This window comes from Pezoporus flaviventris, unplaced genomic scaffold, assembly GCF_033815535.1.
Source record: "Pezoporus flaviventris isolate CSIRO_AGI_PZ_B2104156 unplaced genomic scaffold, CSIRO_AGI_Pfla_v1 ptg000001l, whole genome shotgun sequence".
Classification (NCBI taxonomy): Eukaryota; Metazoa; Chordata; class Aves; order Psittaciformes; family Psittacidae; genus Pezoporus; species Pezoporus flaviventris.
The window spans coordinates 39,740,626-39,757,754 of NW_026892549.1; the positions used below are offsets into that span (position 1 = coordinate 39,740,626).

Genomic DNA, 17,129 nt, shown 5'->3' on the forward strand with positions numbered 1-17,129 from the left:
TTTCACCAAACCTTGAACAGGACAGCTTCTAGCCTTGCAGGGGCCAGTTGGAGCATCACTCCTGGCTGCAAGCTTGGGGGAATTTCCCCACACTGCTTTTTAATGCATTGAGCCAAAACAGAACTGACATTTTGTAAAGCTTCAAAGTATTCTTTGGGGAGTTTTTTTGTTCTTAGTGCTTCTTAGTGTTAATGCTCTGTCTTTAACAGTAAAAGACTTGAACAATTTGAACCACACTTGGCCACTGCATGAGTTCTGTGTTTTATTTTACACGATGTCCTTCTTTTTGCCCTTTCCAGTTTGTAACGTGTAGTGGAAAGCAATGTTAACCATTTTTATCTTATCTGTTAACAGGTTCTGTGACTGGCTGCCGTGTATTCTTTTCTTTGTGCAATCATATCTACCTGCACAGACAGTCAAGCAATCAACAGCAAAGATGCTGCATCTTTCAGGGACAAAGAAATACTGCTTATAGCATAGTTTGGCCAGCTACAGTTTCTCCAGCTCACCCAGTTCCTAAGGTACTGCAATTTCTATTATCTAATGTGTTCTTCAGTCATGTAGAGTTCAGCTGCAGGTGGGATCACGTGTATTCATTGTCCAACAGCTAGGAGGTTGGGTCACTGTCCTGTTGCTTGAGCTGGTATTTGAAATAGGAGCATTGGTGAGAGAAGTTTTCAGCTGCCTACCATATTAAACACAGTTATTAGGGAGTTTAAATTTGGGGCTTGTTCACTTAGGGTAGTATAAATGTGGAATATTTTAATAATCTGTCAGCACTTTACACTTCTGGGTCCAGATTCTCGGTTTGGACAATTGTAGATGGTCCTACCAAGAGTCAGGAGGAATTATTAATGATCATCTGAGTCCTTTTCTGTATAAACCTCCAGCAAGCTAGTTATAAAAACATCTATATTTTGCTGAAGGTTTTGTTAATTGGTTATGTCAGATTTAGGAAGAGAACATACAATACCTGCTGGTAGCTGCCATGCAACCCCACTGCACGTTCTAAGCTTGTCTTCACTGTGCCTGAGTGTATTTTTTTACTTGCAACATATACTTTTATGTACTTTAGAGCCAAAAGGAACTTTTTTTCATGCAATTTTAAAATGTGTCCAACTTCTGGTGTTTTGGTTTTTTTCTGTTTTTTCTTCCCTTTCCCTCCTCACCCCCATTTATTTACAGCATACAGATTAACTGTTTAGCATCTTTTCTTCAGGCAAAAGAAAACCAAAATACCTGTCCCAAACAGTGCTTCAGGATCTGTATTAATACTTTTTTAAATTTTACTTTTCATCTTATTATAGATTTCCTATTCAAAATATGGAGTATTTCCATGGGCCAGAAATACTTGAAAGTTGTTAGATAGGAAAGCAGATAAGGATGTAGGGCTCTTACGCCTAAGAGGCTGTGGAAGCTCTGTGCAAGGGGTGAACATAGAGTTATATACTTTAGATATTTTCAGAAGTTTATAAATTGTGGAACTCTTTTTCCTGTATTTAAATGCTTCTTTTAGGACAAAGAGGGAGAAATATATTGTCATAATGAATAATTGTCTTCACAGATCAGAGTTCTCAGATTGTCTAAAAATCAGTCCAATTCTTTAGCTCTAAAAACTTGAGGGCAAAGTAACTGCCTCATACAGAATATGCCAGAAATCACACTGAAATAACGTGGTTGTTCTCAAGATGTTGGTGTGAAACTGTATATATAGACATTTGTATCTATGCTGCTTTGGGCTTCTACCTTAAGAGATCTTGCAAGTCAGGAGGGTCAGGTCTCAACAGTTTCTAGATATGTGCCCTCCAAGGGGAAAGTGACGGTGCTATGGTTATGGAGTTGCTAATCCAGGAAATGGAGGGGTTTTTACTAAATTAAGTCCCAGCCCACTGCAATAAGATGTTGTTAGGGTCGATATGCTGTTAATTTGAACAAAACGGAAATCTGAAATTCTGTTGACCTAAGTCCACTAAAGATAGTTTCACTTTTTATCAGAGTAGAAATTAAATGCCTGTAGGAGTAACAGTAGTCCTATTTAAAGCCCACCTAGAGCTAATTGGCTGTACCACTCTTTACCCCTACCGGTTTATGGTCTTCTTGTGTACAGCCCACATGCCCACTTTGGTTTCTGCTGTTTGATTCTGTACTCTGTGAACTTGAATCTATGTTCTGTGAACTCAGTGCAAAACTGACCCTGTGGCTGGCGTGGTAGAGAATCAGCCCTGCTGTGATGGGCGAAGGGACTCTTCCCCAGCCAGTGAAACAGCCCAGGAACCTCCAGGAGAAAGTGTATTTCCATCTGTGTGTGGGATGCATCTCTGTGCATTTAACACCTCTGTTAACCATTATTATTAGTTTGTTGTATTTATACACATGCCATTAAATTGTTGTGGATTTTAAAAAATCAGAAATGAATTTTCAGAACTTTATGTGTGGGAAAAAATGGAGTTTATTGCACTTTCCTTGACACAGCATAATGTTGTAGATGAACAAATTTGGGCACAGCATATGATCTAGATTAAGAAGTAAAAACTTCCAAGTTAAAATAAGTTAAATCCTAAGGTTCTTAGTCAAAAAGCAATCTTGTGAAAGTTAATCAGAGTTTTGTCTGAATGAGAAACTAAGGATTTGATCAGTTTTATTTTTGAGCCTAATTCTGTATGTTTGTCCCATTGGTCCCAATGTTTAGATGCTTCTTGTAGAAAATGTGCTTCTTTCTTTGCAAAAGAAAATTAAGAGTTTTAAAGTCTTTCTCACAGTTTCGCAACTTGTAACTGTCTTGTGCTGGAAGTCAGCTGCAGTATCTGGGGTTTCAGCACTGGAAGGCTAACAGACTGTACAAGTCAGCAGTAACAGGCAATGTTAAGTTCAAAAGGGCAGTGGAAGAAATACTGAGGCAGCCTTGAGGGTTTGCCCTGATGGCTTAGGAAGGTCGATACTACGACAGAAAGGGCAAGCTGCCATGAAGCAGGAGGCAGTATCTGAGAAAATGATCCCATTGTCATGCTCAGTTTTCTGATCTTCATTTTCAATCCTTTTTCTCCAAGCACATAAAGAAGCCAGACTATGTGACGACAGGCATTGTACCAGACTGGGGAGACGACATAGAAATTAAAAATGAAGATCAGATTCAAGGGCTTCGTCAAGCTTGTCAATTGGCCCGCCATGTCCTGCTTCTGGCTGGAAAGGGCTTGAAGGTAACAATTACAGAAGTCCCATAACAACTTGAATACATTTTATGCTTTCACTTATTTGGGGGGGTTTCTACCTTTTTTTTTTTTAACTTTTCCTTAATGTGCATCCAACTTTTAAGTTAGATTGTGATAAAAATAAAGGATTTATTAACTTTTGATTCGGTTCATAATATGACTTTTTAATTGTTTCTGTATTTTGGACCTATGTAGTACTTAGAGTGAGTTGCTGGCTCAGGTGTAATGTCTCTCAGTCTGTAATCTCCCTCCATTAGGATTGTGCCAAATCATGCGAGTTTCTCATAAGGTCCTTGCTACATTTTTTCCTTTCATTTCATGGCCCATCTTCCTCATACATCATGCTTTCTAGCTCTTCATGTATGCAAATTTGAAGGGCTGGGTTGCCTCCTCTGTTCCTGTCCATCCTTTGGCCCCTCACTGCCCTGTGGGGTCCGGTGTGACTCCTAGAGCTGCCTTTGGAAAAAACAGCTGCCAAATTCTACACAGTTTTCTGGAGTGCATTGGTAATAAAGCCCCATGGTTTCCAGAAATGTTTCTACAGTATGCTTTTTGGGATACCTCCCAAGTTAAAATGTACTGGGAGGAGTCTATTACCAGGTTTTGCAGATGAAGGAGTGCTTTTTTCACCTTGCCTTGGTATTTAGCGTAATAGCATACTGGGTAGGGTAAAATGAGTTGAGTAGCTACGGGATGCAGGGATAGATGGGGACTGCAGATTAATGCCATTGACTTAAAAGAGGGGAAAAAAATACCAGTTTACCATGCATTTTTTCTTTCAGCTGTCATCACACTTTCCAAGAAGTTTAATTCTGGACCTGGGTGGCCAATAACAAAACTGCCTACATCTTTAATCTTACATAGGCTTATATGTACATGTTTCTGAAGGATCATGTATATGCAATGTGGGTTTTGAATGTGATCAGTTTTTCACTAATACTCTGGTTCTTATCATGTGTGAAATACATATGTATGCAGCACAGTATAGATTATGATGCAGTTCATAGTATGTGCCAAATCATACATAATAGCAAAATACTGCATAGATGTAATGAACATTTTGGAGCAAGAAGGTTTATATAAGGTAAGAATTACATGACCAGGAGCTGTGGACTGGGAGGGAGGTGGCATTAGGAGTTGCGGTGCTGTGACCCCTGCCCAGGTCAGCTGGAGACAGGTGGTGAGCACTGTTTTACACCAGTTAAGTGTTTGGCCAGGACCCTCCCTCACTGCGACAGTAAGTGTCTTCTACTTCCCAGCCTGACGTTGCACGTGGCCAGTTTATACCCATTTGTTCTTGTGCCAGCTCCACTCTTTAACTTAAGCAGCCTCCTCCCTTTCCTTGAGTCTGTCCCCTTCGCATAGTAATAGAGCCATTACAGCTTTCAGTGCACCTGGCTAAACAAACCAAGCTCTTTTAGGCTGTTCTCATAAGGTAAACTCTGCGCTGCTATTTTATTTGAAGAGCCCTGTCCCTCCACCTGTTCCTGTTGTCTTGTTGAATGCAGCCCTCCAAACCAGCTTTAGTTAGTGGCAGTAATGTTCTCCAATACAACAAAAATGCATTATAATGCATGGATGCAGAAAGATGAAGTTTAGGCTGAGTGTTGTTTTGGTACTACCATTCACTGCTTGTAGGACTTAAAAACACAATGTGGTATTATATATGACGGTATTTCCTAGGTTTGAGTTAATGATTTTGAAATAAAACAGCAAATTCTATGAAATGGAAGTATTTTGATAGATACCATAATACTGCCCCATCCCAAATAAAGGGTAAAGGGTGCAGTAGGTGCCTCCCCAGCCTTGCCCAGCTAGCAAAAGCTCTTTTAAAAGTAAAAGAGATACTGTTAAAAGCAGAACTTTTCACAGTGTGTAAGCCTGCCATGCAGGGAGCACAAATCTGTCTGCTGAGTGCCCAAAAGCCACATCAAATTCCTTGAGCAGAGAAGCGGCAGACAGCACCCAGTCTGGTACGTAGCGGTTCAGTTTGTCTGTGGGCTGAAAATGATAGATGGGTGAGTGAAGGCAGGAGCAACAAACCTGTATTTATCCAGAACCGATGGCTGCAGTATCCAGTACAGACAGCCCGCTGCAGCTGTGGCTGCCATCCCAGCGCAGAGGCTGCAATGGCTACTGCAAAAGCAGGGGGGTTGCACAGTAACCCCATATCCTGGTCTTGAGTGTGATCATTGCTCCTTATCTGCCCAGCCATGTTTTTGTGCTGAACAAGATGCAAGCTGAGCAAAATCGGCCTGGTTTTATCCTCAGCACAGCACACAAGTGTACTCCACTGTATTCATTGTGCATGATCACTGAATATTTCAATGTATGGATAAGTATGACTCCTGCACCACAGCCTACCTATATTCCTTGTGTTACTAAAAAGGCCTCCAAAATCACAGCCACTGTGATTTTCTTTTCCTCTGCCAAGATTGATCTTCATATGTGTACGAAGTATGATTTTCAAAGACTCAAAACTCATTCAAATCAAAATCAATTTGCAAAGGAACCCTGAAAAGCACTTCTTCTCAATGAGGGAGGTTTCCCTACCAAATTTCAAATTTCAGCTCTAACCATTCCAGAGACAGAGTTGATCCAAAAGAAAAGCGAGAAGAATGTTATTTTAAGCGTTTGCATTTTCCACTCCATGGATACTCAGAAATGGCTGAATGATTTATGAGAGGTTTTTTTTTAAATATGTAAAATTGTGAGAAAAAGATGAATCTAGAAAACGTCAAGCATAAAAAATGAAAAATGAATATTTCTAAAAATGATGGATAAGTGCCTGTAGATTCACTGTGATCATCTGGGCTATGGTGACTTTAAGTAAAATATCCTCAAGATATGAAGCCAAATATTTAAATCTTTTATAAAATTACAGAATACTTGGAAAGCAGTTTCACAAAATGCACAAACGCATTATGATGAACGTCCTGGGCAGTTACAAGAGTTAAGGTCCTTTCTTTTACAAATCAAAGGGAAAGTAATGGTGTGTTTTAAATGACTGAGAGCATTGAAACCAGACATTTCAGCAGCTACTGAAACAAGGTGCCATGGAAAATTGGTGTCTTTGAAAAATCAGATGTGGAAAAAAGAATGGAAAGGAAGTAGACAGTATTTTAGGTTTTCTAGGAACCTTTAAGTACTCGATTTTACTGTATACTTTGTATAAAACCTTTTTCCATTTTAAAAAAGAAGGTTCAACATATCAATAAAGTATATCAGGCAGTTTAGTGTTTTGTGTCAAAGCAGTGTATTTGAAACATCCGAGATTTCATTGAAATACTTGGCTGCAATCACATTCTGTAAATATGATAAACTATCTTTGCTTTTTTAACAGGATGTTATGTTTGATATTTTAGGTTGGCATGACAACTGAAGAAATAGATTCCATTGTTCATCATGAAATAATCAGTCAGAATGCCTATCCGTCACCTCTGGGCTACGGAGGGTTTCCAAAATCTGTTTGTACTTCTGTAAACAACGTGGTATGTCATGGTATTCCTGACAGGTATTTCCCCAATAATATACATTCTACGACCGGGAATGAAAATGTTAAACTGAAATTAATAAATTATGTTTAACATTGAACATATTTCAGCTTAACTAAATGTCATATACAAATGTATTGCAGATGCATATCATGTTACTAATAGATGTTATAGAAATTAATGTGAAATAGGAAAAAATATCCTGTTTGTCAAGAAACTTAAAAAAAAAAAAAACAAAAGCATAATGCCTTTAGAATTTAGTGTGTGGAAAAAAAACCAAGAACAGTCTGATTTATTTTCTTTCCCTTCAGCAAAATAAGTTTAGGGGAAGGAATAAATATATTTGAATTTATGTGTTGTTGTTGGGTGCTTTTTATTATTATTTGCACCACATTCAGCTACTCAGAAAGTAAAATACAAACCCTAGTGAGAGAAAAAGAATATAATGGCAGATTTTTGAGGTGTTGGTATGTTTTTCTGGTAGTCGTTTCTCATTATTTTATATTCAGCTACGCTTGTTCTCTAAGTAGTGAGAGCTGAACATTAAAAATGGTTATTCTTTTTGCCTCGGCCTTCCTCTATCACAAAATATCTATCCCCTGATTTTTTATGTATGTGTCATTAGGTGTTTATTCTTATATTGCCTTTGTTGGGAACCGTCTGTCACCGTATTTTTTTTTTCTGTTTATGTTTCAGTCGACCTCTTCAGGATGGAGATATTATCAACATTGATGTCACGGTGAGTAATTCATATAAAAAAATAGTCTTTGATCAACTTTAGAATCACTAGTAGCAACAGGAAGAATAGTGGATTGAAGATGGGGGATGCACAGATGGATGTGCTGTTTACTTCTGAGCCAAGGCACAAGCAGCTGGTTTCCTTTTTTGTTTTTAACTGTGTGTTTATTCCAGCTAGACCCAGGCCTGACTTGAATTTAGGACTGGAATCAGATGCACTGAGATCAATGTTGGCCTAAGTGAAATGTCAACCCAATCCTGCTATGTGTCATGTTTTTGAGAAGGTGTAATTGTTATTGATCCACTGTGTAGTTAATGCAGAGCACCACAGTACTGGGCAGCAGCTGAAGATAGATATGTATGAGATGAGCTAACATGAAGAAAGCCAGCATTTTTCCTTCACTCTGCCAAGATTGATCTTCCTCTTCCTGCTGATTTTGAGTGGGGCCTGACATTATCTTACTCTGTCATTAGAGGCTACATTGGCCTGTGTATGTCAGTCTATTTGGACAGCAACTCTTTTGCTAGCAGTGTTCCCTACATTTATTAAAATCCCTGAAGGTAGTGTTGTGTTCCATTTCTGGTATAAAAGCCCTGAACCTTTTGCACAGAAACAGAAATAGTGTGATATAACTATGACTTAATATTTCCAGAGAATGGTCAATTATAGCTATTTAAATAAACACCAGCTGGATTTTCTTAGGAGCAAGAAAGTACAGAAACTGGAAGCCTGATTCTCATTTCATTCATATATATATAAAAAATTAAGCTGTCTCTTGCAGAAGCTTTTTTTTCTTTTTACTGTGCATGTTTTTATTTTCCCAAAGTGCAATTTATTTCTGATATGAACGCCGATGTCTTTTGAATCCCGCTGTTGCTTTGCAATAATATGTCACATACAAGGGAGTAACATCTCGTAACAATGAGCATTTTTAATCATTAAGGGAACTTTTGGTAACTTGATACAATTTTCCATGGGTCCAAATTTCATACTGGCAGAAGTGGAAGAAATCTGCAGCAGACCTACCTCTGAGCATGAGATTCAAGCTTTCTAAAATATTTTTTCTATCAAAATTAGGGTCAGTGACCTTTTTCCCATGGTATCCGCACGTGTGATCTAGAACTGGGTTTGCTTTGGTTGTTTTTTTGATCTTTCTAAATTCATTCCCATCTCCATACATTCTAATTGTGGAATTCTGACAATATCAGGTTTGCACAGTGTGATTTATCATTTTGAAAGTGTATTTTTGGCCTGCATTTTTACTTTGGTGAACTGGTGTACCTTGGCTCATTTTATTAGTCTAAATCAGTTTGCAACAGCTAAGGATTTAACAGCAGATTTTTTTGTATCTCATTAAGGTAAAGTTTTTTTTTTATCTTTTAGGGTAATAATGATGCCATATATATATATATATATATATGTAGAAGTATAGATTCATGAAACAGACACTTTCCATGATAAACTAAATGAAATATTTTTATATTAGTGCATATCCTGCTCACTCTGCTTTACAAATAAAGTCTGACTAAATGTTAGTGATCTTTTTGATTGCACATTTTTATTTGTTTTCTGTTTAGCCTTGTAAAATTTAATAAATCTTGAAGTTTCTGTGAATGTGAAGACTCCTGCAAGGATGAGAATTTCTGATTATCTTTGTAAGATCTTTTTACCATTCAAAACTGAACTGTGCTGTGTTTGATAATTGCTCAGTTCCAAAATAGCTGAAGAAAAAAAAGATTGCTTTTCAGAGCTGCTAACTGATCTTTTAGCTTATTTTTAATGAGCAAATCTGGGTCATTTGACAGGTGGACAGAATAAAAATCAAAGTAAATACTGCACAACAAATTGTTTATAATTGTGTACAGGCTCTATAAAATGACTAAATAATGCTCTGGTTATTGAGTGTAAAAACTTCACACTATGTACAAATTATTTGAAGAAAAAAATCCATTTTTGCACAATTAAGGTGGTAAAATTTCATACATAAAATATAAATTTTATTGGCTGGTATCATGTGGCCTTTAAAATGTATTTTAGTGTAGAAACAATAGCATTATCCTTCACTGAATCCTCAGCATAGTGCAATTTTCAGCCTGCCATTACCAGGTTAACATTTCTTACAACTTGGTTCTTTCATTGACTTCTAAGGAATTAGCATGTTACAGTTGCTGTGGTTGTAGCTTATTAACGTCAGAAGTCTGTAATTGCAGTTGATGGGCTGCTGTAAATATTACTATTAATTTTAAGCTCTCCTATGTTTTAAGTCTGTATTTTCTTTTTCAGGAGGATGATGATGTTTAATGCTGGGGTTTTGTGTGTTGTACTTGCTAGCACTAAAAATGAACCAGTTAGTTTAAATATGAGCTAGCTCATATTATGCCAATGGGCATTAAATTAATAATAGAAAAAAAGAAAGAGAAAAGATTTATTGGCAGTCTGGAATGGCAGAGGAAGGTATAGAGCAGGAGGTCACAGCCGCTCTCCACCAGAGTGGTGGCAACACAGTTGGATGCTTGCTGGCACTCACCTTTTAAACACCTCTCGCTCCTAACTGCCTGCATTTTGTTCCCATCTCACCCTGAACACAAACCTGGCCCTGGCATAAACTGTCTGTAGCCAATTTTTTACTTTTTTTATTTTTTTTCTAGTTTAGAATTGACCAAAAAGAATGTGAGCCTGTCTTTCACAAATAGCTCACCAGTGGCAAAAGTTCAGTGCTTTGCGCTTGGTGAGTTATTAGTCCTAGAAGGATAGTTGCCCACTGTTCAGGAGGAGAAAAAATGTTTTCGAAGATCAAAACTGTGCACCATTATAATTTGTCTTTCCTTAGGGTAATTTGGCTTGGTCTTACAATTATGCGCCTGCCTGCCATACCTCAGAGCTGCAAACCCCATTTTAATGGCGTGTTGCAGAGCTCCATAATGCATAGCCAGGGCTTCCTGTGCCTAGCAGAGAACTTGTGGAGAGCTGATGTTTAAAGCCTACGAAATGTCTGAAAAAAACAAAAATGTTTTTATTCAGCAGGGTGCCATGTTTTCAGCACATGAAACTTTGCAGTGTCAGAATGGTACATTTATTGTCTTTCAAAATTCAGCTCTGGATACCAGAAGTAAAATCCAGTGTTAATGCCCCACTGTAGTTTAAAATTGAGACTAAAGCAAACAGGCAGAGATTGGCTGTAGATTTGGCCCGTACATTCCATGGGGCTCCCTGTGGATGTTGGTAACAGGGTACCCCTCTCACCCAGCTGTGCACAGTATCACTCAAAACCCCAGCAGGGATTGCTGGCTACAGAGTTGTGGGTCTCCCTGCTAGAGCTGCTGGCTCTTCAAGTGCCCACACCCAACACCGGAACTCAGCAGCCAACCCTGTGGTGTGCAAGCAGGTCCCCAGCCCCAGGAGCAGGTGTCCTGGGTGGGTGGGCTCCCAGTGGACCCCAAGAACCCTCTTCAGCCCGTGCACAGCCTCCATCCATCTTCTTGCATACAGCCCAGTTAGCCTTGTGTCCTGTAGCTGAGCAGTGTCATTGTCTGGTGCGCTGCTGGGCAGTAATGCGCAACTTTTGCTTTTCTTGAATTTTTAATTGGCAATCCTTACACACCTTGCAATCTTCTGTGCCTTTTGGTTGGTTGTTTTTTTTCTCCTTTGCAATGTTTTGCTTTTCTGGTCTCATTCTCACAAATACAGCTTACCCATGGTCTAGCTGTTACAGTACATGGCTCGTTCCTAGAAAGAATGGATTTAATTAAGGAGACAATCTGTTTCTGGATGCAAAATGAGAAAATGTCTTTACGTTTCTGTATGTGTTTAGGTGTATTACAATGGCTACCATGGTGACACTTCTGAAACCTTTTTGGTGGGCAATGTGGATAAATCTGGTGAAAAGTTAGTGGAGGTTGCCAGAAAATGTAGAGATGAAGCAATTGCAGCTTGCAGACCAGGGGCTCCCTTCTCTGTAATTGGAAACACAATCAGGTAAGCCTTATATTGACAAGTAAAAGGAGGGCTGGCAAGTGGGACAAAGGTTATTGGTGGTTTGGTATAAAGCTGATGACATGTTTTATGATTCAAAACCATCATTTTAGTCTGATATCAGTATGTGAACTGCCAAGCTGTAATGTTGGTCCTTGGGTAAGAGACTTTTTTTTTTTTTTTGAGTGAATTACACTGGGGTCAGCAAAGATAACTGCAGAAAGAGTCAAAGATGTTCTCGAGATAGCTTTAAATTAACAGATGTAATTTGCGGTGGGGTTTTGTTTATTTTGCATTTGTCTGTGAAACTACACCACATCTGTCTTGCCATGTAAGGAGGTTAGAAACCATTGTTTTTGTTGTATAGCAATAACGAATGTTACAAAGGAATTAGTCAACATAAATAAGTCTCTTTGTTTAAAAAGTACAAAAATATTTAACTCAAGAGCTTTTGATCTTACAAAGAGCAGTGCATGCTAACGTCACAGGGGAAAAAAGAGCTCACATTCAGAGATTTTTCCCTATTTTGCATCTCTTCTAGCCTTCACATAAACACCGTCATGCCTCTTCTGCTGGCAGCTTTGAATAAAAATACGGCTTAGTTTCTTGAAGGTAACTATGAATTATTTTAAAATGTTTGCCAAAAAAAGCATAGACATATATCACACACATTGCATTAAGCAATACTTCTCTGGACTATTAATGGTCCCAACATGCTATTGAATACATTCTGATTACTTAAAAGCTGCAAGGCTTAGTCACCTTGAAAGGATGCTGCTTTTTTTTTTCTTTGTAAATCTTCAAATACTTTGAGGAAAAAAGAGAACGGCAAAATATCAGTTAGATGTATTTATAGCTTTAAAAATATTGTAACGGAGTCTGAATCAAACTTTAGTAAAACCTCTTTGGGTTATATCTGAGAAGCTTTTATTGAAGACTTTGTATAAAATTGTGTTTTTGACAGTTTTAAATTATAGGCTAACTAGCCTGGAGAAAAAGGATAGTGTCTTTCTGTTCTTTCATAGGAAATGTTGAATCAGACCCCTACTGGGAAAAGAAATTTAATGCATATCTCACTATCTTACTGTCCATGAATATAATAGAAGTGAATTCAAAATGTAGTTTTATTTTTGCAAATGGGATGAGTCGATAGATGCACCTCATATTTTTGAACACCTAGGGTTCAACAAATTTACTGGTGGTGCTCTTGCATTTTAACAAAATTTATTCTTGAGTAGAAGGGGGCACAGAACACTGGATTCTTATTCAAGCATTCTATCGAGCTCTGCATTCATGGCTGTGTCTAAAGGGCATGTCAGCCTTTGATTCTCTCTGAGAGGTAATTATCCTTTTCCTGTCACGGAACAACAAATGATAGCTAACTACAGAGGCACATTTGCAGTAGTCACATTCATCAACTGCAGAAAAAAAATTCAATTTAATTGTGCAACACAGCTGCACATAGGCTTTTTGAGCATTTCTGTTGTTCTCCCTGTCTTGCTATTCCTCCCTCCAGATCTATTTTTTAAACTTTTTTTCTGGTTATTTTTTTCCCCTTTTTTGTCTCTTCTTCCATTTTTACTCTCTGTACTTTCTTGTTAAAGTAATTTTCCTTTGTGGCTCTCATTCTTTTTTCCCCATTGAAGGCTATGAATGTAGAAAATTATCACAATTACTCATATAATTGAGCCTCTTTGTAGCAAGTGCAACTCCAGTAGCCTTTCTCCATCATGAAAATGGTTTCATTATAGGGTTTTTCATATTCTCTGACACCATCTACACAGAGGAACAGGCGTGCAGATGAGATGTACTAGGAACAGGGTAGATCAGTAAGGTCACAGTAGGAATAATTAGCTCTGCTATGGAAAGAGCATCTAGGCCTTTTACTGCTACATAAATGTACTGTCCGTGGCTTTTAGTCACAAAAAAACTTACTAACAAATGGAGCTCCCGCCTACTACTTTGAAAAAAAGATTTGTATCAACACTACAATTTTCCATCATTAAGACTAATAACACAGAGCCTAGTATACATCAAGGGGAATAAAAAGAAAAATCTCACATTCAAGTGGCGGCTGGGTGCTGACCTTTGTTCCCTTTTTTTGTGTTCAACTTAACTCTTTACAAAAAAGAGCCACACGCCACACCAACATGCAGGTGAACTCCAGCTAGTGCTAGCAAAGCATGGCATTCAATTGGAAAATCTGATAAATCTCCATGCAGGATAATGCATTTCATTACAGATTCACTACATTAATTCTAGCTGTATTAAACAAACAAAAAAAAAGGAGCAAGAAGAAAAAATAATAGAATTGAATGTGACATTGGATTTTTGCTGTGTTGGTACAGAGGTCAGTTTACTTGCAAAGTGTAAATATATATAGTCAGCACCCCCTTTGAAAAGCAGATTAATCAAAGCTAATAGCTGTTCAAAACTACATATGAAATAGCAGGTCATTAACTTTATTTCTCAGGAATTTATCATGTTGGTGATTTAAATGTGCTGATTTGTTTAAAACTACTTTAACACTGCCTCTGCTGAAAGATTGCCTTGGTTTGCTGAAGCTGTGTGTTTCCAGTTATTTGTGATTTGATATTTGCATGCAGACAGACATATATAATGCATACATACATACAAATCTGAAGCTTTGAAAGAGTTAGATACCATAAATACCCGAGAATAGGCACCTACCTACAAGCTGAAAACATTTAGGCCCATCAGAATGCAAATGTGTCTTGGTTTCTTTCATCAGTATTTCTGGATAGGTGCTCAAGTGATATGCAGAACATATCTTACACACAAATAATCAGAATATTTCCTTTCTACAACAGTTTTCCAAGTAATTATATTGCAGAGATGAGTTTGCATTCAGTATTGTAGCATGGTCTTTGTTATGGAAGCTCGATAGCTGACACTCCGTGTTTCATGGATTCCTTCTCCCATCACCTACAAGTTGCAAATAAAAGATTGCATGGATTCGCGAGTTAGTTCGCTTAGAAAAATCTGACTCTTTGCTGACCTGTTCTTACTGAAGGTGGTGGCAAAACTGTCAGTCAGCTCCACTGGAAACGGAACTGGGCCCTGCGTTCCATTTTCTTCTGCCATTTCTGACATTTCTCTTTCTGACAGAAACAAGTCTAGTTTGAAATCTACTTGTTAGACAGTGAGCTTAAGTACGTGGAAGTGTTGTGTGAGTGTAGAGAGCTAAAAATATAAATGTGAGATTATTAAAGAAATCAGTTTCCAACTCCTGGGAAAAAAAAAAGAGGAGTAATGAAAGTGTTAATAAATGGTTTAAAATGTTTAACTCATAAGTATATGTTTTGATATTAATTTAGAACAATATAAAGCGGATTTTTAAAAAAATCTGTTTCTATCAGATTATGCACATTTAAACAATAAGTGGCTCAGGCAAAATAAGTCATTTTAATGTCATCTGTGATAGATTTTCCTTGACAGCTACTGTAAATTACAATTACACTGCTTCTCTCTGCACTTGAAAGTAAGCATTGCAATAAATTATCTTTTATTTCAATCCATCATGTCTGCTTTCAGAAACAGAGAACCTCAAATAAAAGTTCAGTACTATTGTAAGAAAAATACAGTAATTTGTGTTCCAGTTTGAAACTAAAATGTACCTTTCTTTCAAAAATATTACTAATTATACCTCAACATTTATTGTCATTATAGGGAATCCCTGAACTTGTGCATTCCCTCAGTCTAATATTATTGTTTAAGAGAAAAATAATTTAATATTTTCCCCGTAGAATTTTATAGTTTCTTAAATTGGATAATATGATACTATTCAAAATGGTTATAAAATTCAGGAAGAAATCTCATTTAGGCTGATTCTGTTTTCAAGAATAAAGAAATTAGAAGAAAAGGCAAATATGCCATTCAGTGGTCATTTTGCTAACAATATAGCTAAGAAAAGCACAATTACTTCTAATAAAAAAAAAAAACCTAGATAAGAAAACAATTATCATAGGTCTCATCTCATTCAGTGTTTCCCAAGTGTGTTCCCAAGTGCCCAAAAGTGTAAGACAGGTTTAGCAACTTCAGCCATTCATGTCATGCTGTTCTCTCTGCAAGACTGTTTTATCCCTGGGGAAAGAAGCTGGCACTGTAGGGCAAGCATCCCTAGCTGGGAAGGAATCAATTCACCAGGATGTTCAGCCCAAGCAGCAAAGCTGTCTGTGCCATCTTGTCTGATCAGCAAAATTCTTCACTTATGCCATCAAAGAGCCCAAAGTGATTTGTGTCAATGATAAAAAGAGGATTTGTTTCACTTTGTTTCCTGTGAGGGCTTAGAATACTGTACCAGACTTGCCTTGAGGAAAATTACAATATTTGGTAAAAAGGAAAGAAAACGCAGGTTTGGGTTGGTTTTCTCCCCTCCCCAGAAAAAAATGGGGTTTCAGTCCTAAGACTGAATGTATGTTTTTTTCCTCTGGAGCTGGGTTGCCCGTTATCCTGTAGATGCTCCTAGAGGCTATCTGTACAGGGCCAGCCCCCTAAGGAAATTCTTTCAACCTGCTTTTCAGCTTCATAGCAGGAGGGATTTATAACCCAAGAGCTCCTTTCAGAGGAGGCTGCAGAGTATCAAGGAGAGCTTTGTAAGAGTCAGTCCTGCCTGTTGTGGCTTTGTGGCAATTTCCCTGTTGGACTGCTGGCAGGACAGCAATGCACGTCTCCAGACTCATCCCTCCTTTTGGAGAATTAACTGTTGTCTGGCAACATGGGAAGAGGGTACTCGGGGGAACTGGCACCCAGCTCTCTTGTCTCTGTCCGTTCTCAGAAGCATGATACCACCACACAAAAGCTCTGCCTATGTGTTTAGGTGGACAGCCTGGCCCTCAGTGATGTTCCTTTACCAGCTTGACTGCTTCCAGTTCATCCCAATGCCAGATACTTTGCCTGGCTTTGCCATCAGCAGAAGAGAAGCAGCACTGCAGGTACTCTTGACTTTGCAGCCACTGGGCTGGAACACATGGCAGCAAAACGTAAAATCAAATACTGGGCTCATTAAATGATTATGCTTTTAATCCTGCCCAATTCACCTCTGCCCAGGTGTGCAACACGGCTCAAAGAATAAACTGTGTGATGGTAAATGTGTCAATGGGTATTTCTGACAATGGTTATTTTGAAGAATCTTTTTTCCCCCCTTGATGCTGTCAGTGTGGCATGGCTTTACTGCCCAGCCTTTGCTCTGGAAGCGATTCGGCAGCCAAAGGGAACTGGCAGACTGGCGCATCCACCCAGTGGTGCAGCTCTCCTTTCCCACGGCAGATGCCAGGTAGCCCAGCTCAGCCATGCCAACTCCTGCCTCCACCTTCACTGCTTTCCCACTTGCAGTCAGGACTCCTCTGGATGCCTGATCTTATGTTGCCTGTCTGCTAGGTGCAGCACATGGAGCTGGGGCTGCAATCTTGTAAAGCTGCCTTCCAGGGACAGCTGGAAAGAAAGGCCAACACTGACAGGTCCTGAGCTGGGCAGTGAAACAGTGAAACCGAAATGTTGAGCTGTTGTCAGCAGCAAATGGCAGAACTTGTGCAAAAATTATCCACTCCATGGCATCTTGATTTTTAATCAGATTCCACAGCCTGGGAATCCTGGAGGCTGGAGAGGCTGACCAAGATTAACAGTTCAATTCACTCTTCTCAGAGCTGTTTCACAGTCCTCCTGACAGCACTTAGGGCCAATGTGTACATTTGC

General features: G+C 38.6%; 1 protein-coding gene across 7 annotated transcripts in view; it reads left to right on the forward strand.

Moving 5' to 3' along the window:
- METAP1D (methionyl aminopeptidase type 1D, mitochondrial) overlaps nt 1-17,129 on the forward strand; it is an 84,235-nt gene that overhangs the window by 26,119 nt on the left and 40,987 nt on the right. For 6 of the 7 annotated variants that reach the window (XM_061453548.1, XM_061453524.1, XM_061453531.1 and 3 more), the window contains exons 2-6: nt 355-521; nt 3,048-3,197; nt 6,575-6,723; nt 7,400-7,442; nt 11,254-11,417. In XM_061453548.1, the coding sequence (XP_061309532.1) occupies nt 355-521; nt 3,048-3,197; nt 6,575-6,723; nt 7,400-7,442; nt 11,254-11,417 (673 nt within the window). Of the gene's footprint in view, nt 1-354; nt 522-3,047; nt 3,198-6,574; nt 6,724-7,399; nt 7,443-11,253; nt 11,418-16,484; nt 16,608-17,129 lie in introns of those variants that run through there. The other variant, XM_061453539.1, reaches the window with a different exon arrangement.